The sequence below is a fragment of the Neolamprologus brichardi genome, chromosome 18 (genome assembly GCF_056152115.1).
Source record: "Neolamprologus brichardi isolate AB-2024 chromosome 18, ASM5615211v1, whole genome shotgun sequence".
Classification (NCBI taxonomy): Eukaryota; Metazoa; Chordata; class Actinopteri; order Cichliformes; family Cichlidae; genus Neolamprologus; species Neolamprologus brichardi.
In genome coordinates, this window is record NC_142121.1 from 27538002 (window position 1) to 27561205 (window position 23204).

Genomic DNA, 23204 nt, shown 5'->3' on the forward strand with positions numbered 1-23204 from the left:
GAGACAAATTGCAAATGTGTGTTAAGGGTTTGGAGATGCCACTGATCACTTTCTTAACGATTTCCATGTCAATGTCATCAGAGTCTGTAGAATTTTTTGTTTGTGATTTCCCAACAATATCAATGATTTCCTTTTCTTCTACCACCGTTAAAAACATTGAATGAGGATTACAGTCAATGAGTTTAGTTTCTTTCTCTGCAGAATCTGTTATATCAGGAATTGTACCAGCCAAATCTGGCCCAACACTTACAAAGAATTTATTGAACTCATTAACCACATCACTCATGTTACTAATATTTTTATCATTGTTAACGAAATACGAAGGATAATTTGACTGCCTAGAACCATTTTTAATGATGGTATTTAATGTTTTCCAAATCCCTTTAATATTATTTTTATTCATATTTAATAATTTCTCATAATATTCCTTTTTACATGACCTCAAAATACTAGTTAATTTATTTTTATATTTCTTGTATTTATTTTCAGCTTCTGTACTTCTGATTGTTATAAATTCTCTATATAAGGTATTTTTCTTTTTACATGCATTTTGTAATCCTTTTGTGATCCATGGGCACGCAACATATTTTTGATTTTTACTATATTTTTTTACTGGGCAACAGCTATCATATAACAGTTTAAATTTTCCTAAAAAAATCTCATATGCTTTATCAATATTTTTTTCCTCATACAGCATCTCCCATTCTTGCTTAAGTAAATCACTTTTAAATGCATTTATGGACTCCTCTGTTCTCACTCGTTTGTATTTTGTTGTATTTTCCTGTTTGGCCTTCCTGTAATTGCTGTTATACACTACAAAAACAGGTAGATGATCACTGATGTCATTAATTAGGAGACCACTTATAGATCTGTTTTCTATTTCATTAGTAAATATATTGTCTATTAAGGTTGCCGACTGTGCTGTAATCCTGCTGGGTTTAGTAATCACTGGACAGAGTCCCATGCTATACATTGTATTAATAAACTCATCTGTCATACTATGTTTGTTTGGATTTAATAGGTCTATGTTGAAATCCCCACAAATGAACATAACTTTTTGATTTGTCCTAATAAATGTTTTATCTACCCACTCCTTAAATATTTCAATATTAGAACCTGGTGTTCTATATATACAACTTACAATGACATTTTTCTTTTTTTCCATACTAATTTCTATTGTTACACACTCTAATATGTTATCCACCACCACCGTCATTTTTTCCACCACCCTGTATTTTAAATTTTTATCCACAAACAAAGCCACACCCCCACCATTCTTATTCTTTCTGTTCATAACATTTAATTCATATCCGTCTATTTCAAAGTCCACTCCTTTCTCCATATTAATCCACGTCTCAGATACTGCAATCACACTGAATGGATGTGCAAATTTGCTTAAGTATTCTCTTATTTTGTGAAAATTGGCATATAAACTTCTACTATTAAAGTGGATTATGGACATTTTGCAGTCAGCCTTGACAGTTTTATTGAATTGATCTTCAGTATAATAGCAGCTGATGTTTCTGATGTTAAAAAAGTTCAATTCTGGATCAATGTCCTGCTCTGTGAAGTGTGTATTGTATTCCATGTTTTGTGGTGCATTTAACTCCAGATTCTCATAATTAGCAATCCTCTGTGATAGCAGTGTATAATTCCCAGATGTTAAATTAGTTGATTGTTCCATGATTTAATATGTTGTGCTTTAGCTTCCGTTGTTATCTTCTGTTACCTGCTTTGATGAATGTTGATTGTTTGTTCAGCTCCTTGCATTTGTAGTCATGTTAATATTTTTCCAGATCCTGGATGCGTTTGATGACCAGCACTTTGGCTTCCTCCGGTGTACCGTTGAGTTTAATAAATATTTTACAGTTTGCAGTCCATGTATTTTGAATTTTACCCAGTTTCTTTAGGTGTCGTGCTTTCTTAGCCATGTCAGCGTTGTATTTAGTTAGATGGTCATTCATGTAGACGTTCGATCCCTTTAGTTTTCTCCCCTGCTTCAGCAGTGCATTCTTGTTTTTCCTGTTTACAAATCTTATGATGACAGCTGGTTTATCACTAGCGTTTCTCCTGGGCAAAGGGTGGCATGCCTCGATGTTATTACAGTCCAGGTCGATCCCTTTTGACTGCAAGAAACCAGCTACCTGTTGCTCTGCAGAGCTAACATCCAGTTCTCCATGGTCCTCTTTGCTGTCAGCAGTCACAGCCCGAGCATATGACCGGGGTTTTATGTGTAGCCCTGTGATGATCACATCGTTCATTCTGGTGTATTGCTCCAGGTCCGCGACCCTGCTCTCCAGATAGACAATCCGTTTCTCCTTCTCCGCATTCTGATTGCGAAGCGACTTTATCTCCTCGACAATGTCCAGGATATATTTCTGCTGTAGCTTGATAGCTGATGTTTCTTCAGTTAAAAAGTCCAGTGACTTTTTGATGTCCTCAATTTCCTCAGCGGACGGCGTTCTCTTAGGCCCCATTTAGTTTGTTGTCTCGCTCGCTCCGTTTCCGTGTGTGTTATCGAAATATAAACCAGCTAGCCCCCGCTCGCCAATTTTTGGCACTGCCGAGGTTAGCTGAGCTCAGTAACCCACTCTTAAAGAACCGTTAAAGTGTCACCAAACGTATTAAGTTCAGATGAATAAGTCGGTCTCTACCGACTGGTTGGAGAAAAGCGTGGAAATCAACTAGAGCCAGCCGTTCACCGCCAATACGACGGTAAACTTGCCCCTCAAGTCAGCGGTTTCTGTAAAGCTACTTATTCAGACAACTAACCCAACATTTATAAATGTTATTAATTAGTTACACAGCGACTAAACGTAAAAAAGGAACAAAAAAAAAGGCGAACAGATTTTGAGTGATTAAATTTCAGAAGCTACGACTGATGAATATTTATCATTTATTCCATCTCGACAAATAATTATCAAAACTGATTAATTCCCCGCTGATCCAGAAAAGGAAGCGAGGGCTCTCGTGTGGAGCTGCAGCTATTATTCTTATTGATGATAAACCAGCTGGTTTTCAGGTAATTAATGAATCCTTGTAAACTCCGATAGATCTTTCACAGAGTCAGAGACGACCACGTCAAACTGCTTCTTTTTAAAACAAATATATTAGCGCTCTAAAATCCAAAAGGGTTTGAATTGAGAAAGATTTTTAAAAAGAGATCAAATTGTGCTTGACAATTAACATCCTGAAAACTGAAAAAACTGAAAAAAGTGACATTTTTGATTATTTTATTTTGTTTGAAATTCAAAAATATTAACACGTACATAAGTATTAAAAGTACTGCATTGATAAGTATTGAGAAGTTTGAAATTCTCCCTAGATCTGGCCACTTGACCAGTCCGAGCGATTGGGGTAGAAGGACCTTTTCTGCAGCACTCCACCAATCAGGCCTGTTTGGTAGAGTGGCGAGACTGAAGGTTACCTGAAGGGCTTTAAGACCATGAGAATCAAAATACTCTGGTCTGATGAATCAAACATCGAACCCCTGGCCTGAATGCCAAGCATCACATCTGGAGGAAACTAAGCAATACTTTTGCTCAGTACTTTTTTAAACTGTGTGACGAATTCTCTTTAAGAGAGAACCGACATCACACCAGGCATCAAACCCACCGAAACCAGCTCAACCAGCTGGTCAGTGTCGCCTGTCTTCAATATCATTAACAATATCCCCCGAAAACTGCCATTAATACCAGCATCAGAGCATTTATTCATCACAAGCATGAAGAATTGTCATTTAGTCAAAAAGCTGCAGTAGTCTTCTTCACAGTACAGCCACGCAAGAAAACACATTTTATTGGATGTAAATGACATGTAATAGTCCCCACGCAGCTGGAAATGTACCTTGTGACACCTCATTTCTCATCCCGCCTTTGTTCAGCGTTTTGTGTAGGTGGTCTGAACCGAAAACTCTGATCACTAATGTATTCTGCGGTGGTACAAAGACTCTCTAATACACTGAAGCAAACCTATCCAAAGGTCTGCGTGTGTGACAGTTTTCCACCAGGAGTTTGTGCACGGGAAAAGCCTGTCAGCATCACTCAGTCACGTCAAGCAGAGACACTATGCTTGTCTCCAGGCGTTATATTGCGCATTTAATCTCTATCACTCAGCAAGTAAAGAGCCTCGGGGTGTTTTACAGAGAGTAAAACATTCTGATAACCCAGAGGTATCGTGAATGACTGTGTGTGTGAGTGTGTGTTCCTCTCAGCTTTGATACAAACAGAAAGCAATCTTTTTTCTGTCAGAGGTGTTGGGCGGCGCACGCCTCCCGCCAAGCTTACCCTGAGGAAGGAATCGAGCGCTCCGTTCTCCATGAATTCGGTGATGATGAGGACGGGGCAGCTTCGCGTCAGGACGCCCTCCAGACGGATCACGTTGGGGTGGTCGAACTGACCCATGATGGAGGCCTCGGCGAGGAAGTCCCGCCTCTGGCGCTCGGTGTAGCCGGCTTTCAGCGTCTTGATCGCCACCACCATCTCCCTGCGCCCGGCCTGCTTGAGACGCCCGCGGCACACCTCGCCAAATTCACCTGGAGCGAGGAGAACGAGGTGGCGAGAGGAGGGGTGGGGGGTGATGGAGGTGGGCAGGGGTTGAGTGAGCAGAGGAATGAACGGGGAGGAGGGGTGGCGGGAAAGAGAGCGTCAGGGAGAGTGCGGGGAGAGGAAGCGTTACTGGTCGGACTCGGGAGTGAGTTGAGGGTCGACTTCGACTGTGGGAGAGAATTAGAAAAGAGAAGACGGGGGTCGCTAGTGGGGTCAGGGGTCGAAGATGTTGGGGAGAGAGGGAGTGACTGGTATAGATCGAGTGTGCAACCTGGGAGGGGTGCAGGGAGACAGAGGGTGGGCGAGGTACTTGAGGGTTTTGCATTTGGTGCCTGAGTACGAATGTTTACAAGGGAAGGAAAGACAGAGAAGACAGGAAGGTTGAACGAGCGGGAGCAGACTGTCATTTGAGGTGAAGTTAGGACACAACATGCTGCTGGAAAGACAAGAAAGAAAGAAATAAAGGAAGGAGGGGCGGAGAGCTACAGAGAAGTCCTTCCCACCCACAGCTCTCATGTGCACTCTGAATCCTAACCTTGCTCTCCCACAGAGGACTCTCTAACAGAGCAGAGCCCGGCCTTGATGGCATACTCTTGCTCAAATAAATGTTTAATAAAGGTAAATTATTCTGTCCACTTGGACGAAAAACAGCAGGGTTCTTTACCTGCGCCGATGACTTCTTCTATTTTTACACAGGAGATGTCTATTTCTTTGGCAAACTCGTGGACTGCGTCATTGGGGTCCTCGTAGGTGAAAGGGTCGATGTACACTTTGACCCCCGGAGAAACTAGAAAATAGAGAAAAATGGAAAAAATCTGCATCTTTAATGTCGTTCATATGAGTTCCTTTGTTAAAAGCGAAGCTTTGAATACGGCAACGGCTGAATAATACGAGTGAAATCAACGCTGCAGTATAAATAAGACATGTTCCTAGCTATGCTGTGTTTGAACCATGGACAGCAAAGCCAGACGATGAATCCACACTGATTTATCTCAACAACTTTGTGGCGAACTGCTATGAGACTCAGTAGAGACATTCATGTAATGAAAAGGATAAATCCTAATCCTAAAGATCGGTCCGACTTTTCATCTGATGCACGAGTGGACATTTTTTTACAGAGTGGCCACATATTGAATAAGTGAATCGAAATATGGCTACAGTGAGAAGATTTCTAACATACAAAAACAGAACATAAGAAAAATCCACTTAATTCCTACATGAACATTTACACTGATGTAGGAAATCGTAGGCATCTGCCCACATGTGAGTTAATCCCAGGATCAGGTCAAAATTTAAGGCCTAATCGTGTAATTTCCTTCTCGACACATACAAGGTTTTAATAATCACGCCACATGTTATTTTCAGAGACCTTATAGAGCCATCCTGAGAGCACTTCTCTCTCAGACTGAAGGTTTGCTTGTGGTTCCTACGGTATTTAAAAGAAGATTGGGAGGCAGAGCCACCACCACCGCATCCACCGCTCAGCATTTAATAATTAGCTGTTATTCATCTCTGGCTCTCTTCCACAGCGTGTCTTTTATCCTGTTTTCCTCCACTCATTCCCAACTGGTCATGGCAGATGTATGCTGGACATTTTCTTCCTTTTAAAAGGGAGTTTTTCCTTCCCACAGTTGCCAAGTGCTGGCTCATAGGGCATCATAGGATTTGGGGGGTCTTTACTTTATAATATAAAGCACCTTGAGGCGACTGCTGTTGTGATTTGGTAAAATTGAATCACCGAGTTTAGTTTATAATAACTGCAAGTGACACTATTGTGCTCAGACAGAGACTCGCAGCACAGCAGTAGATTCTTAGTCCTGTTCTCCTCCTGATAGCGCTTTGATTAAGATCTGTGCAGTGAGGCTGATGTTTTGCATTAGAATCTATCAAACCTATCAAAACAAAATATAGTTAACTAACAATTCATTTTGCTTTATTTTTGGCCTTCAAATCACAGCATCCAGTCCGCAGGCAGACAGAAAAGTGGAGAACTTAAATCACATTGGGGAGCTTGCAATTCATGCCATGTGTGTCTCAGGGGGAAAAAATAGAAACCAAACAAATGACTTTCCGCAGACTGAAATTTCATCAAGCAAAGACCTCGGAAAAATGTTGCATTAACAAATATTTTACATTTCAGTGTGTGGGCAGCCCCTCCTCGTCCAGTGTGGAATTATTTCCCGCTGCGCACGTATCTACTTCAACTGATGATCTGTGTGCTCGGACCTCCTCCGAGACAGCAGGGAAATGTTTTCCTGCCTCAAACGGGTGATTGGATAATTGATTGAATCAGTGGGCTAACTGTGCTGGCATGAGCAAAAGTAGCTCAGAGGAGACGGTTTCCGAGCTCAGCACAGAAACTTACTGTATTGTTGCAGTTTCTCAGTGTACTCCAGCTCTGACCCGCTGCGCTGCTTCCTGTAAACAAGAAGCACATGAGAAAAGTCACATTGACATAATCAGCCCTGGCCAGCTTTCCAGGTACAGTGAATCAAGCTAACGTCTAACTCCGCTATCAGATAATCACAGGCTGAGGAGGAAACTCCTGGCAGCACATCTGCTTTGTCTTTTCTTTGTTTCCCCTCTTTCGGAGCTGATTTGTAGCGGCTAACAGTTAACACCCTCTGAGAGCGTGTTAAAATTTAATGAGCGTCTTTGTTCCAAGTCTAACATACAAAGTGAAAACATGTAGTTCAGCCTGTCGGTAATGAAAATCAAACACTTACTTAAGGCAGACAACAGCGATAACCACCAAGGCAACAATGACCACCAGACCTGCGGACGCCGAGCCGATGATGAGAGGCAGCTGGTCCTGCACGGACTTCTGAGGGTCACCTGGGCCACGGAGACACACAAATGAATGCATAACAGCAGAGAGATTAAAGGGTGGCTCGCGCTGCATGCATAATGGCTACCAATTAGGGCAGCCATAAAAACTATCAAGTCTGAACCCTCATTAAGAGAACCGCTGCAGCACATCATCAGGAACAGACGGTAAAGTGGGAGAGAACGAGTCCGTACTGTGGAGGCTGGTGCTGAAGTCCATGGGGTTGCTGTAGCGTCCATACCCAGCAACAGTGCGTGCTCTGACCTGCACCACGTAGGGCGTGGCAGCCCGCAGCCCCTCCACCTTGGCTGAGCTGTGCTGGGAAGTTACAGTGTGTGACATTGCCTGGCCCTGAAAGAAAAACATAAATATTAAATGTTAGAGCAGCAGGGTTATGTGTGTCCATCGTTCTATCCTCGCTTAGCTTCACAAACTAATATCATACTTTGAAAAAATGGCGTCATAATCTTCTTCTTAAGGATTAAAGGATGAATTCATTATTCGTGGATGTGCCAGTCCTTCTTTTTATTCTAACAGACTAACAAGTTTTGCTCTTGCTGCTTTCTTTAGTCTATTACAGGCGTGGCAAACATACGGCACGGGGGCCAGAATTGGCCCGGCGAAGACTCCGATCCGGTCCGCTGGAGAATGTGAAGGAGGACATACACACTGTGGACTTTTGACTCATACATTTCATGGCTTGTAAAATGAGTTTGACATCCCTGGTCTGACCAGCTGGTTTATTGTTATTAATATATGAGCCATTGCTAGCTGAAGATTGGCAATTTTCTTCTAGCTTTAGTGTTATAGACCGTTTTACAGTTTGTAAACAGTGATTACGTAGGCAGTAAAAGAGTCTGTAGTTCTTTTTAGTATATAACATCATCCTGGAAGTGTCGCTTGTGACCACAGTACTTGGTGTTTAACAAAAATTGCAGTTATGTTTTAAATTCAGACGATAAGAGTTCTTTAAAACAAATACAGCTGAAGATGAACTCATAAAGAAAGAATCAAACCTGTGCTGATATGCGGTGTAGCATGAGTAGGTCTTAAAATTTTAAAATGACTTAGCATTTTCCTCCCCTGGCTCCTTTATCTGAAAGTCAGCAGATTTTTTTTTTTTTATTGGGCTTTTTCTGTGAGACGACTGAAATACGGTCTGCAGTTAATGCAAGCTTTAGTGGTAGTCACGTTTTGTACTACAACATAGAAAAATCCAAGTTAATACCCCTCTTGTGTATTCTGAAACTGCAACCAACCCAAGCCAACACAGAGGAGCCAAAAAACTACAGCTTCTTTAATGGCCACTTGAGCCTTGCTCTAAAAGTGACTCAATCCCCATAGACACCCATGTTAAAATGTCCAACTTTACAGCATTAAAAACACATGTTTACAGCCTGGCATTAAAAAAAAAACAGTTTGGGCCTCTGTGGATAGTTTCCCTCTTTGTTATAACTGTATCCACCGAATACGGGAGTTGCATTAATACAGTTTATAGACGCAGCTGCTGAACAAGCTTGTTAGTGTTTGCACTGTTAGCACTGTTAGAACTATGGCATCTAAATATTGAGATTTTGGAGACACATGACCTCTAACTACTTGACTAACCTGACTGTCATTTGGACAATGCAGGGTCAAGCGAACAAGTCCCAGTCACGCAGGCCTACAGGCTGGTCAATGACAAACACTTGTGTATGACTGGGTGGAAAAAGCCTCCTTGTGATTTCTTTGGTCACTACTATGTTGCTGCAGTCGTAGTTAGAAATTGAAGCGACAGACATGTGTACAAACACTGTCCAACTACTCTCTGAGCTGTAGTGAGACTGTGAAAAGAGCAACACAACACATAGACAGCAAAAAATGCAAATTGCAGGCTGCACTGATGAAGCACAACTTTTACCTAAAAAGTGAAAAGTTTTTTGTGATTTGCATCGTGCTTTTTCTTGTTTTACTGCTGCTGTTAATGATTAAAGCAATTGCTAGAAGATTTTTTGTGAAGTATCTTATTTTCAATCGATTTCAACCTTCAGGACAGGGGCGCCACCAAGGGTGGTTTCAGGGGGGGGCACTGGTCATCCTCCCACAATTCTCCTGTCTGTTCAGGAAGGCTGCTGGCATATTTTTCCATATATTTTTTTGGTTGTTGTATCACATCCAGGGTTTGGGTGTGACGCATTGGAAAGTAATACTTTAAGCTTGATTTAGATTTCTGTGGGAAATCTTCATCCTATCTTACAACATGACTGGAAGCCCCTCTTAACACTTAACCTTCCACATAACTTTTCTCCCAAGAAATTTAACTACATGCCAGGTCAAAGCTGCCCGGAAAGACTATGTTTCAGTCAGAAATCTACGTCAGTTAGTGTTCAGAGAAGAGGAAACTAGCGGTTTACAGCTTTTGAGGACTGAACATATGGGCATTAATTTTATTTTTTATTGCATGAAGCGACAACATCGTGATGGTGAAATGCAAACTGTAACCCAGACAGCAACAAACGCTAACACAACATCGACTCCTTGGAAGCGTGTGCACAGAGAGTAAGCTAACACAAAGCTAGCCAAGAACCCATAATGATGTTAAAGCTGAGTAAGTGCTGATCACAGCCCAGCAGCCAGACCCTGAACTTCAACAGGTAACAAAGGCGATGATGAGCAGTCGGGTTTCCAGCACTCTAGCCTTGATATCTCCTTATAGATAATTCTAAAGTAGCAATTGTGGAGATCCCTTTAAAGTCTCTTAGGGTTAGGTTTTAACTTTGCTTTGTGGTGTTAGTTTTTTGTTCATGCATAAAAACTAATAGAAAGTTAATGTCTCTTCATTAGGATGGGGATTTGTGTTGCTGTGTGGAGGTGTAGCCTCGGGTTTTTATGTGGTAATTATGTGATAATGCATTTTAGGTTATTACATGGATTAATGTAGCAGGTTTAAGTAGTGTAACAAATTACTTTCTACAACAAGTAATTAGATAGCACAAAGCATTACTTTTAAGAAATGTAATGAGTCATGAGTAATACACTACTACCCCAACATGTACCGGCATAGCCCTAAAGAATGTAGCCTCATGGGCAGTGTAACCCAGTTGTAAGTGAGCTATTAAGACTCGACTGTATGCTGTGTTCGTGTTTTTCTGCGAAACAATAAGTTCCATTGAAGCAGCCTTTCAATGCCTCTCTCTTGCTAGAAAGTATATCCGGACAACAAAGTAAAGCTAGTTTTCGGCTACGAGCCCGACACGGAACCCGACGTATTAGCCAGAGGTCCCTTTACTACGGTTCGGAGCCGCGGACCTTTTTTATATACGTGCGGAATAGTTTTCTATACGAGATCGCAGCAAAAAGTGCAGCCTTACCTAATGTCCACCCTACTGTTACTCATTTTATATCAAGATTTAAAAATCTAGTTGGTATTGGTATGACAAGTAACCTTCAGTAATAGTACTAAACCACACAGCAATAGTACATTCATGTAGTTGCAAAAAGCTTGATAATATATAAAGTAATCCAAAGTATTCAGAATACGTTACTTTCATTGAGGAACGTAACGGAATACGTTACAAAATACATTCTGGGGCATGTATTCTGTATTCTGTAACCTGTAGTGGAATACATTTTAAAAGTAACCTTCCCAACACGTTCAATATGGCGGATAATTTTGGACAAAACAACAACATGACAGCAGCTAACACACTTAAGCTATGTGTGCTCCACAAAATATGGCTACTGTGGCTAATGGTGCTACTATTAACAAACTAGCTATTGCTAGCAAACGCCACGGATGAAGTTCACAGCTCTAACTGAGCTTCTGTTACAATACAGTTTAGTATTTACTCTAACTGAAGGGAGAAGGCAGTGTTCAGCATTAGCACAGAAAAAAATAAAAGCTGCACTTTAGAAATGACACTTTTAAATCACAGATTTAGTTTATTGATGCACAGCAGCTGACTAAGTAATATGCTAACTATGGCTAACACTCCTAGCACCTACTGGATCCTTTTTTTAACTAAAGATTTATTTCTATGCATATTAAAGTTCTGAAGCACAATCATTTCTACATTCAGAGCCGTCCAGAAAAACATTGGACCTGCCTCAACTTTTCCCACAATTGAATGTGAAGTCATCCAGCAAAGCTAATCAAATACATGCAAATCACTTTGTGTACATGAATGGAGTAATTCTAACATTTGCATGACAATTGCAGAGATGGAGGTTTAAACGACAGAGAGATGATGCTGCTGTGAAATATTCATGAAATTCTCCCTGTCAGGCTTAGAAACGCTCCGTGGTGTTTTTGCCTGTAAAGCTTTAAAAATAATGGGCCTGGTACCAAACGCTGGACTTAGCAGAGCCATTGCAGAGCTTTATTCTTTTAATATAGGGGTGGCAGTATACTCGAATGTTTAGCCATCCGAGTTTATAAAATGGCCCTAGGGAATTTGATCAATGCAAGCGATGCAGCATCTCCACAACCAGTTGCTGAGTTTGCATAAACGCTTATAATATAAACGTCCATCTCCATCGCAGCATTACACCAGTGTCCAAAATATGATCTTGGTCAGAGTAAATAAGACACCCACTATGACCTACATAAGGCAGCAGCTATAAAGGCAGAGCTTACCCTCTCGTGGTATTTAATCTCATAGTCCAGGATGACTCCATTGGGTTTCTCCGGGGGCAGCCACGACAGGCTGAGCGTGTCTGAGGTGGAGCGCATTAGATGGACAGTTGGCACTGCTGAAGGTGCTGTGGGTGGACATCAGAGAGAACAGTATATTATTACACTGGTACTGGAAAGTGTGTTCATATCCAAGTTGGCGGGTCCTCACAGTAAGTTGCCAAGATTTTTCCTCTTCTGAAGTCACAAACCATCCAAGTAAGATAATTATTATTCAAAATTCTTCAACCTGAACGGTTAAAGAACAGAGCGACGCGATTCACCTTCACCGCTCTGCAGTTTATTGATTTGTGAGGCCTGAAGAAGACTCAACTGACAGCCATTGTCCTGGGCCCATAAACTGCAGTAAGGTGGATTAAGTGCAGGTTAACTGGGAAAGTAATTACAGCGTGTGAAAAGCGCTGAGCAGTTTGGTTGATGATGACACTGCAAATATTAAGTGGAGATGCTGAAAGGTGACATTGGCAGTGATGTAACGTAAGACGCCTGGTTGACAGTGGGCTGAATGCTGACGCTGGCGATATAGTGTGTACATTTTACATTTTATCTGCCTTTTCCTGTAACACCCTCAGAAAGGCTGAGCTCCTGCTCAGTCTGTCCATCTGTCGCTTTCAATGAGCTTGTTCAGCAATGTTTACTCTTGGTGTTAGCACCGCTCTGTATCCTAAAAGCTCATTAAGACACTCATAGACATTGACTGAACGTGGGATTCACTAACCAGCCTGTTTCATCGTGATGCTAAGTGGTATTGATTGGAGCTTCTCTATGAATGAACTTGTGGAAACATCCAGTGTCACTGACAGATGTTCTACTAACCGGCTTGGTTGGTGGTGATGTTGACGATGGAGTATCTGGGTGGGGTTGTGTTTTTCCCGGAAACCCCGTTGACAGCTTGCACCTCGAAGCTGTAGCGGGTGTGAGCCTGCAGGTTCCTCACCACCACCTTCCTCTGCCTCAGCCCCAGCCGGCGTGGAGCGATGTCCACGTTGTCGTCGCAGCGCGTGCACGGGCTCCGGTCTCGGAGGCATTTCTTGCACACGACGTTATAGACGAGGTCACTCCGCCCACCCGTGTCCTCGGGCTCCTCCCACTCCAAGGACAGAGAGGTCTCGTTCACGCTGGATATGACGTTGCGAGGCGCCGAGGGGATCGCTGCACAAACACAGACGCGCACGTAGGTGTTAAAACAGGTGGGCAGGCAGAGAATAAAAACACACAGTGAGGCTTTAGTCATGCTCCCTATGCAATGCTGGCATTATCCTCCCCAGTGGTGTAAAAATCCTTTAATATCTCAGGAAGAAGATGTGCTGCTAAGTCTACTGAAACAGACAACATGTTAAGAGAACAGGATTGAGAAAAGGGTGCGATTCATAATTAAATCAACACAAGCAGAAAACCAGCAGCCTGGTAGTCCATTCCTATGTATAACCACTCTCGGTGCTTATGGAACTTAGCTAATCTACTCTTGATAGAAATTCATGTTCTCGTGCCAGCATGACCCAAGGCCACCGCAATTCAATAAGCAGTGCTACGTTTTTGAGTCAAGAGCCTTTGAAACCTGGATAAATATGATAAACTAGGAGGGAGGCAACACAGATTGGTTCAACAGACGTGCTTTTCATCCTGTTACAGGGAGAGAAGAGAAGCTCTCTGCCTCTAAGCTTCCAGCAGCAGAAAGTCTAACCTGTCTCACAGCAGAAAGAGAGCGAAGGGGGGGGGCTCTCTCAAGCTATCAGCTCTGAAACCGCCTGTCCACGGACTTCAGCTTCTCAGCCGGCTCGCCCTGAGCTGGGTTTCACTCACCCTGTCCTTTCTAATTAGGCAGGCACAGTTCAGAGTGGAGGCTCTTTTAATTGGACACCCATCTAAAACACACGCTGAGTCCAAGCTGCCGGCCATTGACTGGCCGAGCCTCTCTTGTGCAACGCGCACAGCTTCCAACACAAAGCGCAGGCTGCCTGGCACAAGCCCTGACAGACCGCAGGGACAGAACTGTCAGGCCTGTGTGTTTGTGTGTGTTTGTGTGTGTTTGTGTGTGTTTGCATGTTTAGTCGAAGGCGGTGTTTGTGTCCCTGCCTGCCTGTCTGCACACACTGGTCGGTGTCAGAGTCCACAGTGTTCCTGTGACGAGGATCTGGGGGAGACAGTTGCGAGCCGTGTGTGTCACTTAACGTAGCGAAAGGCCCCCGGGGCCTGACTTTACACGGTCAAGGCAGCACATGTCGCTCTCCATTAGCACGACTGGGGCTGCGGCTCCTCTCCGAGGCCCTTCCATGCAGAACGGGCACCGACACCGCGGTCAGCACCAGACCCGATTAGTTACCACCGAACTACCGTTAAATTTGAAACGCTGACAGACGCGTGTTTGCCATTTTAAAGTCAAACTGAGTTTTGAGCATTGTGTATTCGGCTTCGCAGCCTAGAAAGAGAAAATGTTTGACATTTGAGAGCCCTGACGATTTTACTGACGCGTTACCAAGTGGAGCTTTTTATCGACCTGTAGATTGTTGACACATTCTTTTTTCATAATTTCAGCTCATAACATAATGTTACTTTACTATTCTACTACATTGCTACCAAGGTAGGCCCACCTGCTGCTACTTTCCACTCAGAAAGTGAGTTGGTCCTGTTATTATTTCAATTTTAATGAGGGAGAACTGAATAAAGATCGTTCCCACTAACTTGAATACATATTGCTTGCCTGGTGCATAAAGAAGAGCCCCAAAAATAACCCAGCTTCCAGCTCCCGTTCCATTTGTGTTTCCCCCAATGGCTCCGCCCTTATGCTCCCACTCCAACTAGGAAGACTTTGTGGTCACATGACTGCTAACCATGCGATGTTAAATCATCTGCCATTTAAGACATGTGAAAAACCCAGTCTAACATTCCTATTAAACCAGCAACCATCTTGGCGAATGGTTGTTGGAAGGCGCTGTGAAACTGATAACATCTCAGTCACACGGGATTAGAGACCGTTTAATGACCCCCTGAACCATTGATCACTAGGAAAAATGTCTTCCTCAAGCAGCTGGCTTGAAAACCTCTAGGCCAATGCTTTGGTCACTAGCAGACTGCTGCAGTCACCTTTAGTTTGCATAGAGGACGCCAACTTGTCTCCTATTTCCAAAGCAGCATTTAAAACGGTGACAAATGCAACGTGAAACAGAAGCTGTTTACCTTCAAAGTAAAAGTTGCACCTTTTAAAAGGCCTCAGCTGCAACGCTGAGCACAACTTTTACTCTGATGATGAACGTTCTTCTGTTTCTGGTTAACACTGAACTTTTCAATGCCTTCCATGTAAACTACGAGTGGCCGCGGCAAGCTGCTGGCGACTGACTTAAGCAAGCATAAGGAGGATTTTGGTGCAGCATCAATGTTTGCAACTTGCGATTTTACTCATCGACTGCCAGCAGCATCCAGGAACCACTTCACTGTCGGTCAGTAAATATACGTTTTTCTTCTCCTGACTGGTGGTTGTGTCGCGCACAGCACAGTGGACAACTCCTGCGTCACGAGAATCTGAACACACTGCAGTTGAGCAGCAATTAAAATCCTCTTTCTGTGCCAGTGGAAGATTTAAAAAACAAAGAATATGTTTCTCAGATTTTTAAAAATCTTGTCACAAAGCAGGCTGTTGCGCTGTCTTGATGTAATCATGTTTGAAACCCAGCACTGGGATTTGTCGTGAAGGCAGAACAAGCCCTAGCACTGGGTGATAGAGGCGGTTAGGTTAAGGAAAAATGCAACCCGACAGGTTGCCAAAGTGTTTGCTGGAGGTTGCTGGCTGCTGCTAGGTGAAACCAGTGCTGGAACCGGAAGTGGTTATCATGGGAGACCCCGAGTTGTCTGCAAACAACCTGCAGCTTGATCAGGTTTGGCTGCAAGAAACTGGAAACAGAAACCTTTAATTTCAAAGTAAAAATTAATTTTGAAATTTGCACTTTTAAGGCAAAACCTTTAACTGGCTTCACCGTTTCTCTTTCTGCTGTGGTGATAACCGCCAACTAAAACCAAACACAATCACGTGATTTGAGAAAAAAACATGTTAACATAGTCCAGTACTACAATCATGACAAATCGACACTGAAGTGTGCAGACAAGCCGTGCAGTTTCGTGTGCCGTTCTGCTAAAACAGAACCCAAAAATGTAATAATTTCAAGCAGCATCAATCTAAAAAGTGACAGAGTGTGCAGAAGCACACAGCAGCGAAAACGGCAAAATCCTAGCATCTTCCCCCAAGCTGGTTTTAAGCCTATTTACATACATTGTTCCAATGAAGTGACACTTTCATCAGAGTGAAAGATTTACACCCCACAGGGAGCACTAGTGTATTGGGCACAATCGCTACTTCTCTTTTTGGTATGAACAGATTAAAATGAAGCCCCTACAAACCAGTCACAACGAGCACCAAAGATATTCCAAATTCAGACTATTTTTCCAGTCTGTGCAGCGGAGAGTGACTTACTGGTGCAGGCGGAGTCAGGGGGGTCACTGTCAGCGCGGTAGAAGCCATTCAGGCACGGACAGATACTGGCTCCTCGTGCACTGGTGCGACTGTTGGCTGGGCAGGGAGCGCAAAATCCCTCTCCGAATTTGGATTTGAAGGTCCCGGGGATGCACGCTGGATGAGTGGGCGAGAAAAAATGAAAAGGACAATAAGAACAAAAGCAAAAAAAATATATAGATCTATCTAAATAAATAAATAAAGGAACAAAAAAAACAAAAACATGGTGGGCTGTCACTTATCTACAAGACCAGCGGCTGTCACATCTGTCAGAGAACAAAGTACCTGTGAAGTAGCAGCAAAGCTCAATATTTATGGAGGAAGCGCTGATACGTACGTGAGAAATGACGAACACTTAAGCACGAGGGCTTATCTATACATTTGCATCTGCTCTTTCATTTTCACTCTCTCGGCTAGGTGACATTAATCTCCCTAAAAAGAGAGTCGGGATGACAGCAAAGTTTCATGTTGAAGAGGAGGAAAAAGGAGGATAAAGATGAAGACCGACTGCTGACAGGAGATTGCTGTTGTCAGACAAACAGGGATGGAGAATGCTTCTGAGAAAAGGGATACACCCTAAACCCATCAATCAGTGTCTGCTCAGTCCTCGGTTCTCCGAATCCGCGCCGCGGAATACAAACAAGGCCTCCACGCGCGTGTGGAACGGCTCCGTAATAAGCCAATAAATCAATCCGAATGATCAGAGCAGACGAGCGGAGTTATTAGGAAAGCATACGAAAAGTACGGTTATCTCACACGATGTGTCCAAAGCGATTCGTTTGAATTCCAGAGCGTCACGCTGAAGGTTGCGTGAGATCAAGTCTTAAGAATAAAACCAGCATAAGCCGAGACTAAAGAAGGATTCAGATAAAGGGGATTAGCAGCAAAAGGTCCGGATATATCAGCCCCCCCTTGTTTTACTGTTTGCCACATTCCTAACCGGTGCTGTAAAAGTGGCGGTCTCTGGCAAACATCTGTCGTGTCAGCATGAGGGCTCCGACAGGAGGGAGAGGCTGTGATTAACTAGTTGGGTTAAGTGGTCTCTCGTTTTGAACTCAAGTTCCACCCTAATTCCCCAACAATGACACTTTTAGGAAAAATCAGCGCAGCTAATGACACCGCAACGGCGCTGTGCAATAAAAAGCCAAAGACAAGACGAAAATGTGTGTTTTTTTTTTAACTTTCACAATCCGAAGAGACCTTAAGGCTCTACAGTCTGTGATCTGATTTATTCTTTTTCACGTTAAGGGCTGCATTGTCATCTTCTCTTATTTGTTTGTTTTCCCCCACTCCTTTTCGAGAGGGTGCTGAATCACCCGGCGCTCTTTTCTCCAATCCATTAACCTCTTTGGAGGGCACCGTGATTTTCCAGTTTTTGATACACTTAATGTTTCCCCTCTCCCCGCTCTTATTGTGCCTCATCCCCCTCTCCTTTTCTCTTCTTCGCCTCCTCCTCCTCTCCATCTCATCCCGTGTTTGGCTGTGAGCGAGAGGCAAGACTGAGGTAAGAAATGAAATGTCTGAGTGATTAATGTTAGCGTGGCAGTGTTGGCTCACGTTGGTCTGAATGGTGTTAATGAGTGTGGCCGCCTGTAGATTAACTAACAGGAGGCCGCGGAGGAAATTACACTTCCTCATCACAACCGCTGGCTGAGGCCCTGGAGAGCTTTTTATCAGGCGCTGGCGGCAAGCTTTTAACCTTGAGCAGCCAAATGGCAACGAATGAGCTCTCAGCCAATGTTAGACACCATTTCTCACACCCAGGTGAGAGGAAGCCTTGCTTGTCTGTCTTTGACTTCCCTGCACCTTCCCTCCCTTTTCATTTTCTGTCCCGTTTTCTTTTTTTTGGGGCACATTCAACCCTTTTTACTGTACATCGTGCTATCTCCCTTTTCTCTGTTAATATCTCTCTTCTCCGGACTCCGTCTCTCCGCCTCTATTATGCGCATTTTCCTTGCCTTTCTGTTTCTGTGCCTTCCCGCTATCTTTCTCTCCCTCCTGTCCTGCCCGCACAATATTTGTATGCGGCTCCTCTCTACAACAGCTCATTAATTCATACTCTCCTCCACCCTCCTTCACCCACCCCCTCTTTCAGGAGCCACACAATAAATGCAGGGAAGAGGGCACAGACTGAGGTGACTTGCGCCGAGCATATAAAGGAGCTTTGGTTAAATAAAAGTCGAAATGTCTGTTAAATACACGTACCCTGGCACTGAGTGCTGTCTGCGGAGGGTTCAAAGCCGGCGTTGCAGGTGCACGAGCCCACGGGAACCATCCACTCGCCGTCCCCGTTGCAGTACAGCTTCAGCGGCACGGACAGCTCCATGGCGTTGTTCACGCAGGCCCCCGGGGCGATCACCAAGGAGGTGGCTTCTGCTCCCGTAGCGGTCTCGGGGAAGACGGCAAAGTTGGCAATGGTGGTGGAGCACTTCTTGAAGAAAACCCTGACTGAGATTAGAGACATGCAGGCTCCCAGGTCCTGGAAGGCCAGGTAGAAGCCTGCCTTGGAGAGGGGGCCAAAGCTGCGCACTTTGGTGTTGATCCTTCCCGCTTCCAGCAGAGAGAAACTCTCATCTGGGGCAATAGTATCCACCTTCACGTAGGGGTTCTCCCTCCACAGAGGGCTGGTGTCCGTGGCCATGTCCCCATCCGACTCATAGTAAAACAGATTAAAGGTCTCTTTGCAGGAGCCTGGGATGTTGGGGATGCTTGCACAATCGCGGACGGAGAACTTGAGCTCCACGTAGACGCGAAGCACGCCCTTGCGGGGTATATAGTCCGTCCTCAGCCAGTTGTTCTGGCTGGGCTGTTTGACATTGCACACCTGGTAGGTTCTGATTGGGCTCATGGAGTCATCGTATCCGCTGACCTCCTCCCACTGTGGAGACAACACGGAGACACTGCGATGAGGGGAGGTAATGACTGTAAATACTGTGCAGAAAGGAGCGGAACGGCTTTAAGAATTAAATGAGGAGAAAAAAATCCCCGTGATTATCTAATGCTTTCTCTCAACGCAAAAACAGTTCCATTTCTCGCTCAGCACCGACCGAGCTGCTGCAGAAGCTCAATTTTTAATACGCTGATAATTAATATTAAATAGTGTTAAATGCGGTGCATCCTAATGCAAACTGTTCACCCATAGAGAATGTTGAAAACAGCTAAGTGATGTCTGGCATAAACATGGTTGCACGAATATACAACACGCGCACACCAATACACACAGCGTCCGTGTGCGCGTGCACGTGGCCCGTGCAGAATAATTTGCAGCTAAAAAGCTTCTAATTGCATGAATCATTCAGAAAATTCTAATTATTATGGACTTTCAATAGAAAACATTTTCCCATTAAAACAAATTTCACACATTATGGCTGTTTGACGAGTTCTGATACCGATCGCGTGTCGCAGCTCAGATCATCAGCAGCAAATCAGTCACTTGCGGGGCTCCGTCAAAGCTCAACTTCAGTAGCTATTAAACAAGGTGCAGACACACCTATAGAAGGCAGCGCTCGCATCGATGTCTGTCGCGCTGCAATCGAAACAGCCCCGAAGGAAGACTCGGTTTCTGTAACAACCCCACCACCACCTTTCCTCCATATATGTATAATGCAAACAGTGAGTTATTTATTAAAACGGCCATCTAAATGCAATGCTTTCAGTGTGATTGCACTATGGCAGCACTCTGGAGCATTCCAGGTTACATGGACTCTTATATATATCCTCTTATGCCTACACACACAACACAGGAGCACATATTTGCATCTGCTTCGGTTTGTGTCCCTGCGAGTCTGATGTCTTGCTGTAGAAATAGTGATTTAGGGGCCCGGTGCGACACGGGCACCATCTATGGCTTTATGTGTTGTTAACAGTTGCGTCTCTATATGGTAACTAACATTAGCAGCTATGATAAATGTATCGGTGGGTCAATAAATTTAGTCCATTAGGAAATAACCTTGTGAGAAGTCAATTGTTTTGATTCCCCACCGCCGCCGCCGCCGCCGCCCCGCCCTCTAATTCCACGTCGGACTGAATGCTTCGTTTCCATAACAAATGAGCGTTCCAGAAATTGATTATTTCAACCGGAGGAAAATAATGCATAACTCATCTCACGTCTCTGAGCTCCCCGCGTGCAATTTATCCCCAAACGATGAGCCCAAGAGTCAGCATTAGGCGTCGTAAATCACCGGCAACCCCGCTGATGCACTACCTGACAAATATGATAATTGCCGGGCCTCCTTGAACGTATGGGCTTGTCAGGCGCGAGGAGAGGGGCTGCCTCGCCAGTCGTGACATATGACTTCATGGATGCTGGGACATTTCAGAGCCGGCCCTTGTTTGGTGGTGGGGGGGGGAAGAAGGGAGCAGGGGCTGCCGGAGATCGTTTCCATGGAAACCCACCATTTCCATTGACTGACTTTGCGCTCATGTAGCGAAGACAAATTACACTGGCCGAGTGTGGGGGAGGTCTGTCAGGCTGTTAGCCCTGGGGTCAAATTCATGTTGTTTTATTTTCTCACAATTCCTATAGGGGGTATCAGCTGAAAACCTTAATTTCTGTCTGTAATGCGCTCTTGGGCCCACATTATAAAAGACACATGCTTTCAGTTATCAGGCTACTCTATCCTAGGGAGACATTCAAGGTAAAGTCTAGCTAATAGTCCTTAAACGTGGCGGGGATTTGACTCCTGTTTGTGTGCGCTTGCTCATTAGTATGTTTAAAGTGCACAAAAAGCACAAAAAAGATATTCCTTTGCTGATCTTTTCACGTGGTCTGAAAACTGAAAATCTTTGATATCCTCCACACAATGTCTCACAGTGTGCTTCTCATTTGCTTTATAGAATCCGAGAAAGCAAACATACACTGCAAAAACAAAGCCATAAAGCAGCAGGAGGTGTGCTGTTCAAGCAGACTGGGCTCTATTAACAAGCAAATGGAACAAATGCTGTTAAAGAGCGAGGAGGAGAAAAAAAACACAACTAAGCTAAACACATGCGCAAACTCACCCCACTCTCTGGGAATGTGGTCCAAGCCAGCTCTGTGGTAGCCCACCGACTGTCCATAAGGGTTTCTGCAAATTAAGAGTAGGAGTAAGGTTCACAAACTGGGAATTCAATGGTGTGAGGAAGGATAAAAAACCAAAAAGTGTTGCAACACTTTAAAGACCACACACACACACACACACACACAGTTCTCTGTTCTCCAGAAACAGATGCAGGTAAAAATGACACACACACCCCTCGCTCCATAACCTCCACCCACATGCGTTCAGGTTTTTGAAAGCTCTGACAATTGTGGCATATCTGTGCTGCTGCCTAATTAAGGCTTTCTCTGCGTTTGGCACCCACAGATGCACTTCTTTCAAATATTCACTTGTGGACTAAAAGAACAAAGCCTGTTCAGGGTTTTCTTCAGAGGGGAAATATCCCAGGGGAATTGAAGGGGGGGTCACATGAGCAGGAATATATTGTTCTCTGAGGCAAAAACACAAAAAACTGTGACCTCTCTCAGGTGAGCAGATGCTTACGTCACCTGGCTGTTTACAACTTTGCGAAGAGGTGAGAGCCGAGTCGACAATCTTTTGGGGGGGGGGGGGGGGGAGAAGTTGAGAATAAACAGCAGGATCAATGAGCTCTGTCGTCTGGCTGTCAATCACACGTTTACCTGAGTGGGGGTGATCTGCTGAGTTCATCTGATACCTCACTCACTCTTACAGCTGTGTGGCCGTGCAAGCTCCCATTGTTCCTCTGCTGCTAATTACTGAAACAATTACACTTTTCTTCGCGGAGACTCAATGACACAACTCCCGCTGTGCACCATTTGCTCACAAGTTGTTGATAACAGTGCCGCAGAAGGGTGTGAGAGGCTAAAACAAATAGCGTGTCCTGTGTGGAGCAACAGTAGCACTTGGTGGCTTTGTTCCGGTGGAGCCCGCTGAAGACAGTGGTTACACCACAGTGCGTCCTTGGCTTTTGAGTGTCACTAACTAAAATACGTTGCATTTGGGTGACTAAATCGGTCGTCCATCTGTGGCTGCTGATATGAGCGATGTGCGTTATTCAGACAAAACCACAGCGGCTTTTCTTCTTCTTTTTTATCAGAGCATGGGAGATAATGGACATAGATCTATACATGCACGGGGATGGATTACTTTTCTGTGGTGGTCAATAGTGTGCCAGTGGAGATGCAAGATTACAATAGTTTTCATTCTAACTGCAGAATGAAAGACACACAGTGATTGATGGATATAGGAAATTTTACCTGGGGGTGGGGGTTTAGGCAGGGTGGCACATTCCTCTTTAAAAAGGTATTTGAAAATCCCCTATATGTTAATGGAGCCAACAAAAAATGCTTTAAAACTATTTTTGTATTATTATCTCTTCTAAGAAAACAAAGAGACAATAAATGAGACGAAAAAAGGTTCTCCAGAATAAATACAGAAATAAATAAATACAGAAAACAAACAGAGAAAAATTACTTAAATTACTGTACAGGACTAATAGAAGGCTCCACAGCAGGGGGACACTTGCCCCCACCTTGCCCCCCTGTAGATCCGCCCCTGAACTGATCTGTCTTTCATACAGTTACGTTCACATCGAGGATAAAGGGAAGCAAACAGACATCCCGATGTGGCGTTTTTATGCTAGGTAACGTTGGAT

General features: G+C 44.0%; 2 protein-coding genes across 3 annotated transcripts in view; both read right to left on the minus strand.

The window, feature by feature from the left end:
* ephb3a (eph receptor B3a) overlaps positions 1 to 23204 on the minus strand; it is a 40131-nt gene that overhangs the window by 12229 nt on the left and 4698 nt on the right. The window contains exons 2-11 of one of the 2 annotated variants that reach the window (XM_006786853.3): positions 21552 to 21616; positions 18756 to 19428; positions 16512 to 16667; positions 12863 to 13198; positions 11990 to 12114; positions 7569 to 7725; positions 7274 to 7382; positions 6913 to 6965; positions 5212 to 5334; positions 4287 to 4534 (exon numbers count right to left, since the gene is read on the minus strand). In XM_006786853.3, coding sequence (XP_006786916.2) covers positions 4287 to 4534; positions 5212 to 5334; positions 6913 to 6965; positions 7274 to 7382; positions 7569 to 7725; positions 11990 to 12114; positions 12863 to 13198; positions 16512 to 16667; positions 18756 to 19428; positions 21552 to 21616 — 2045 coding nt within the window. Of the gene's footprint in view, positions 1 to 4286; positions 4535 to 5211; positions 5335 to 6912; positions 6966 to 7273; positions 7383 to 7568; positions 7726 to 11989; positions 12115 to 12862; positions 13199 to 16511; positions 16668 to 18755; positions 19429 to 20754; positions 20862 to 21551; positions 21617 to 23204 lie in introns of those variants that run through there. The other variant, XM_006786854.3, reaches the window with a different exon arrangement.
* LOC148097762 (uncharacterized) lies at positions 1579 to 2477 on the minus strand. The gene has a single exon (XM_087832255.1). It carries the CDS (start codon positions 2475 to 2477, stop codon positions 1782 to 1784), a length of 696 nt encoding a protein of 231 aa, XP_087688381.1. The 3' UTR covers positions 1579 to 1781.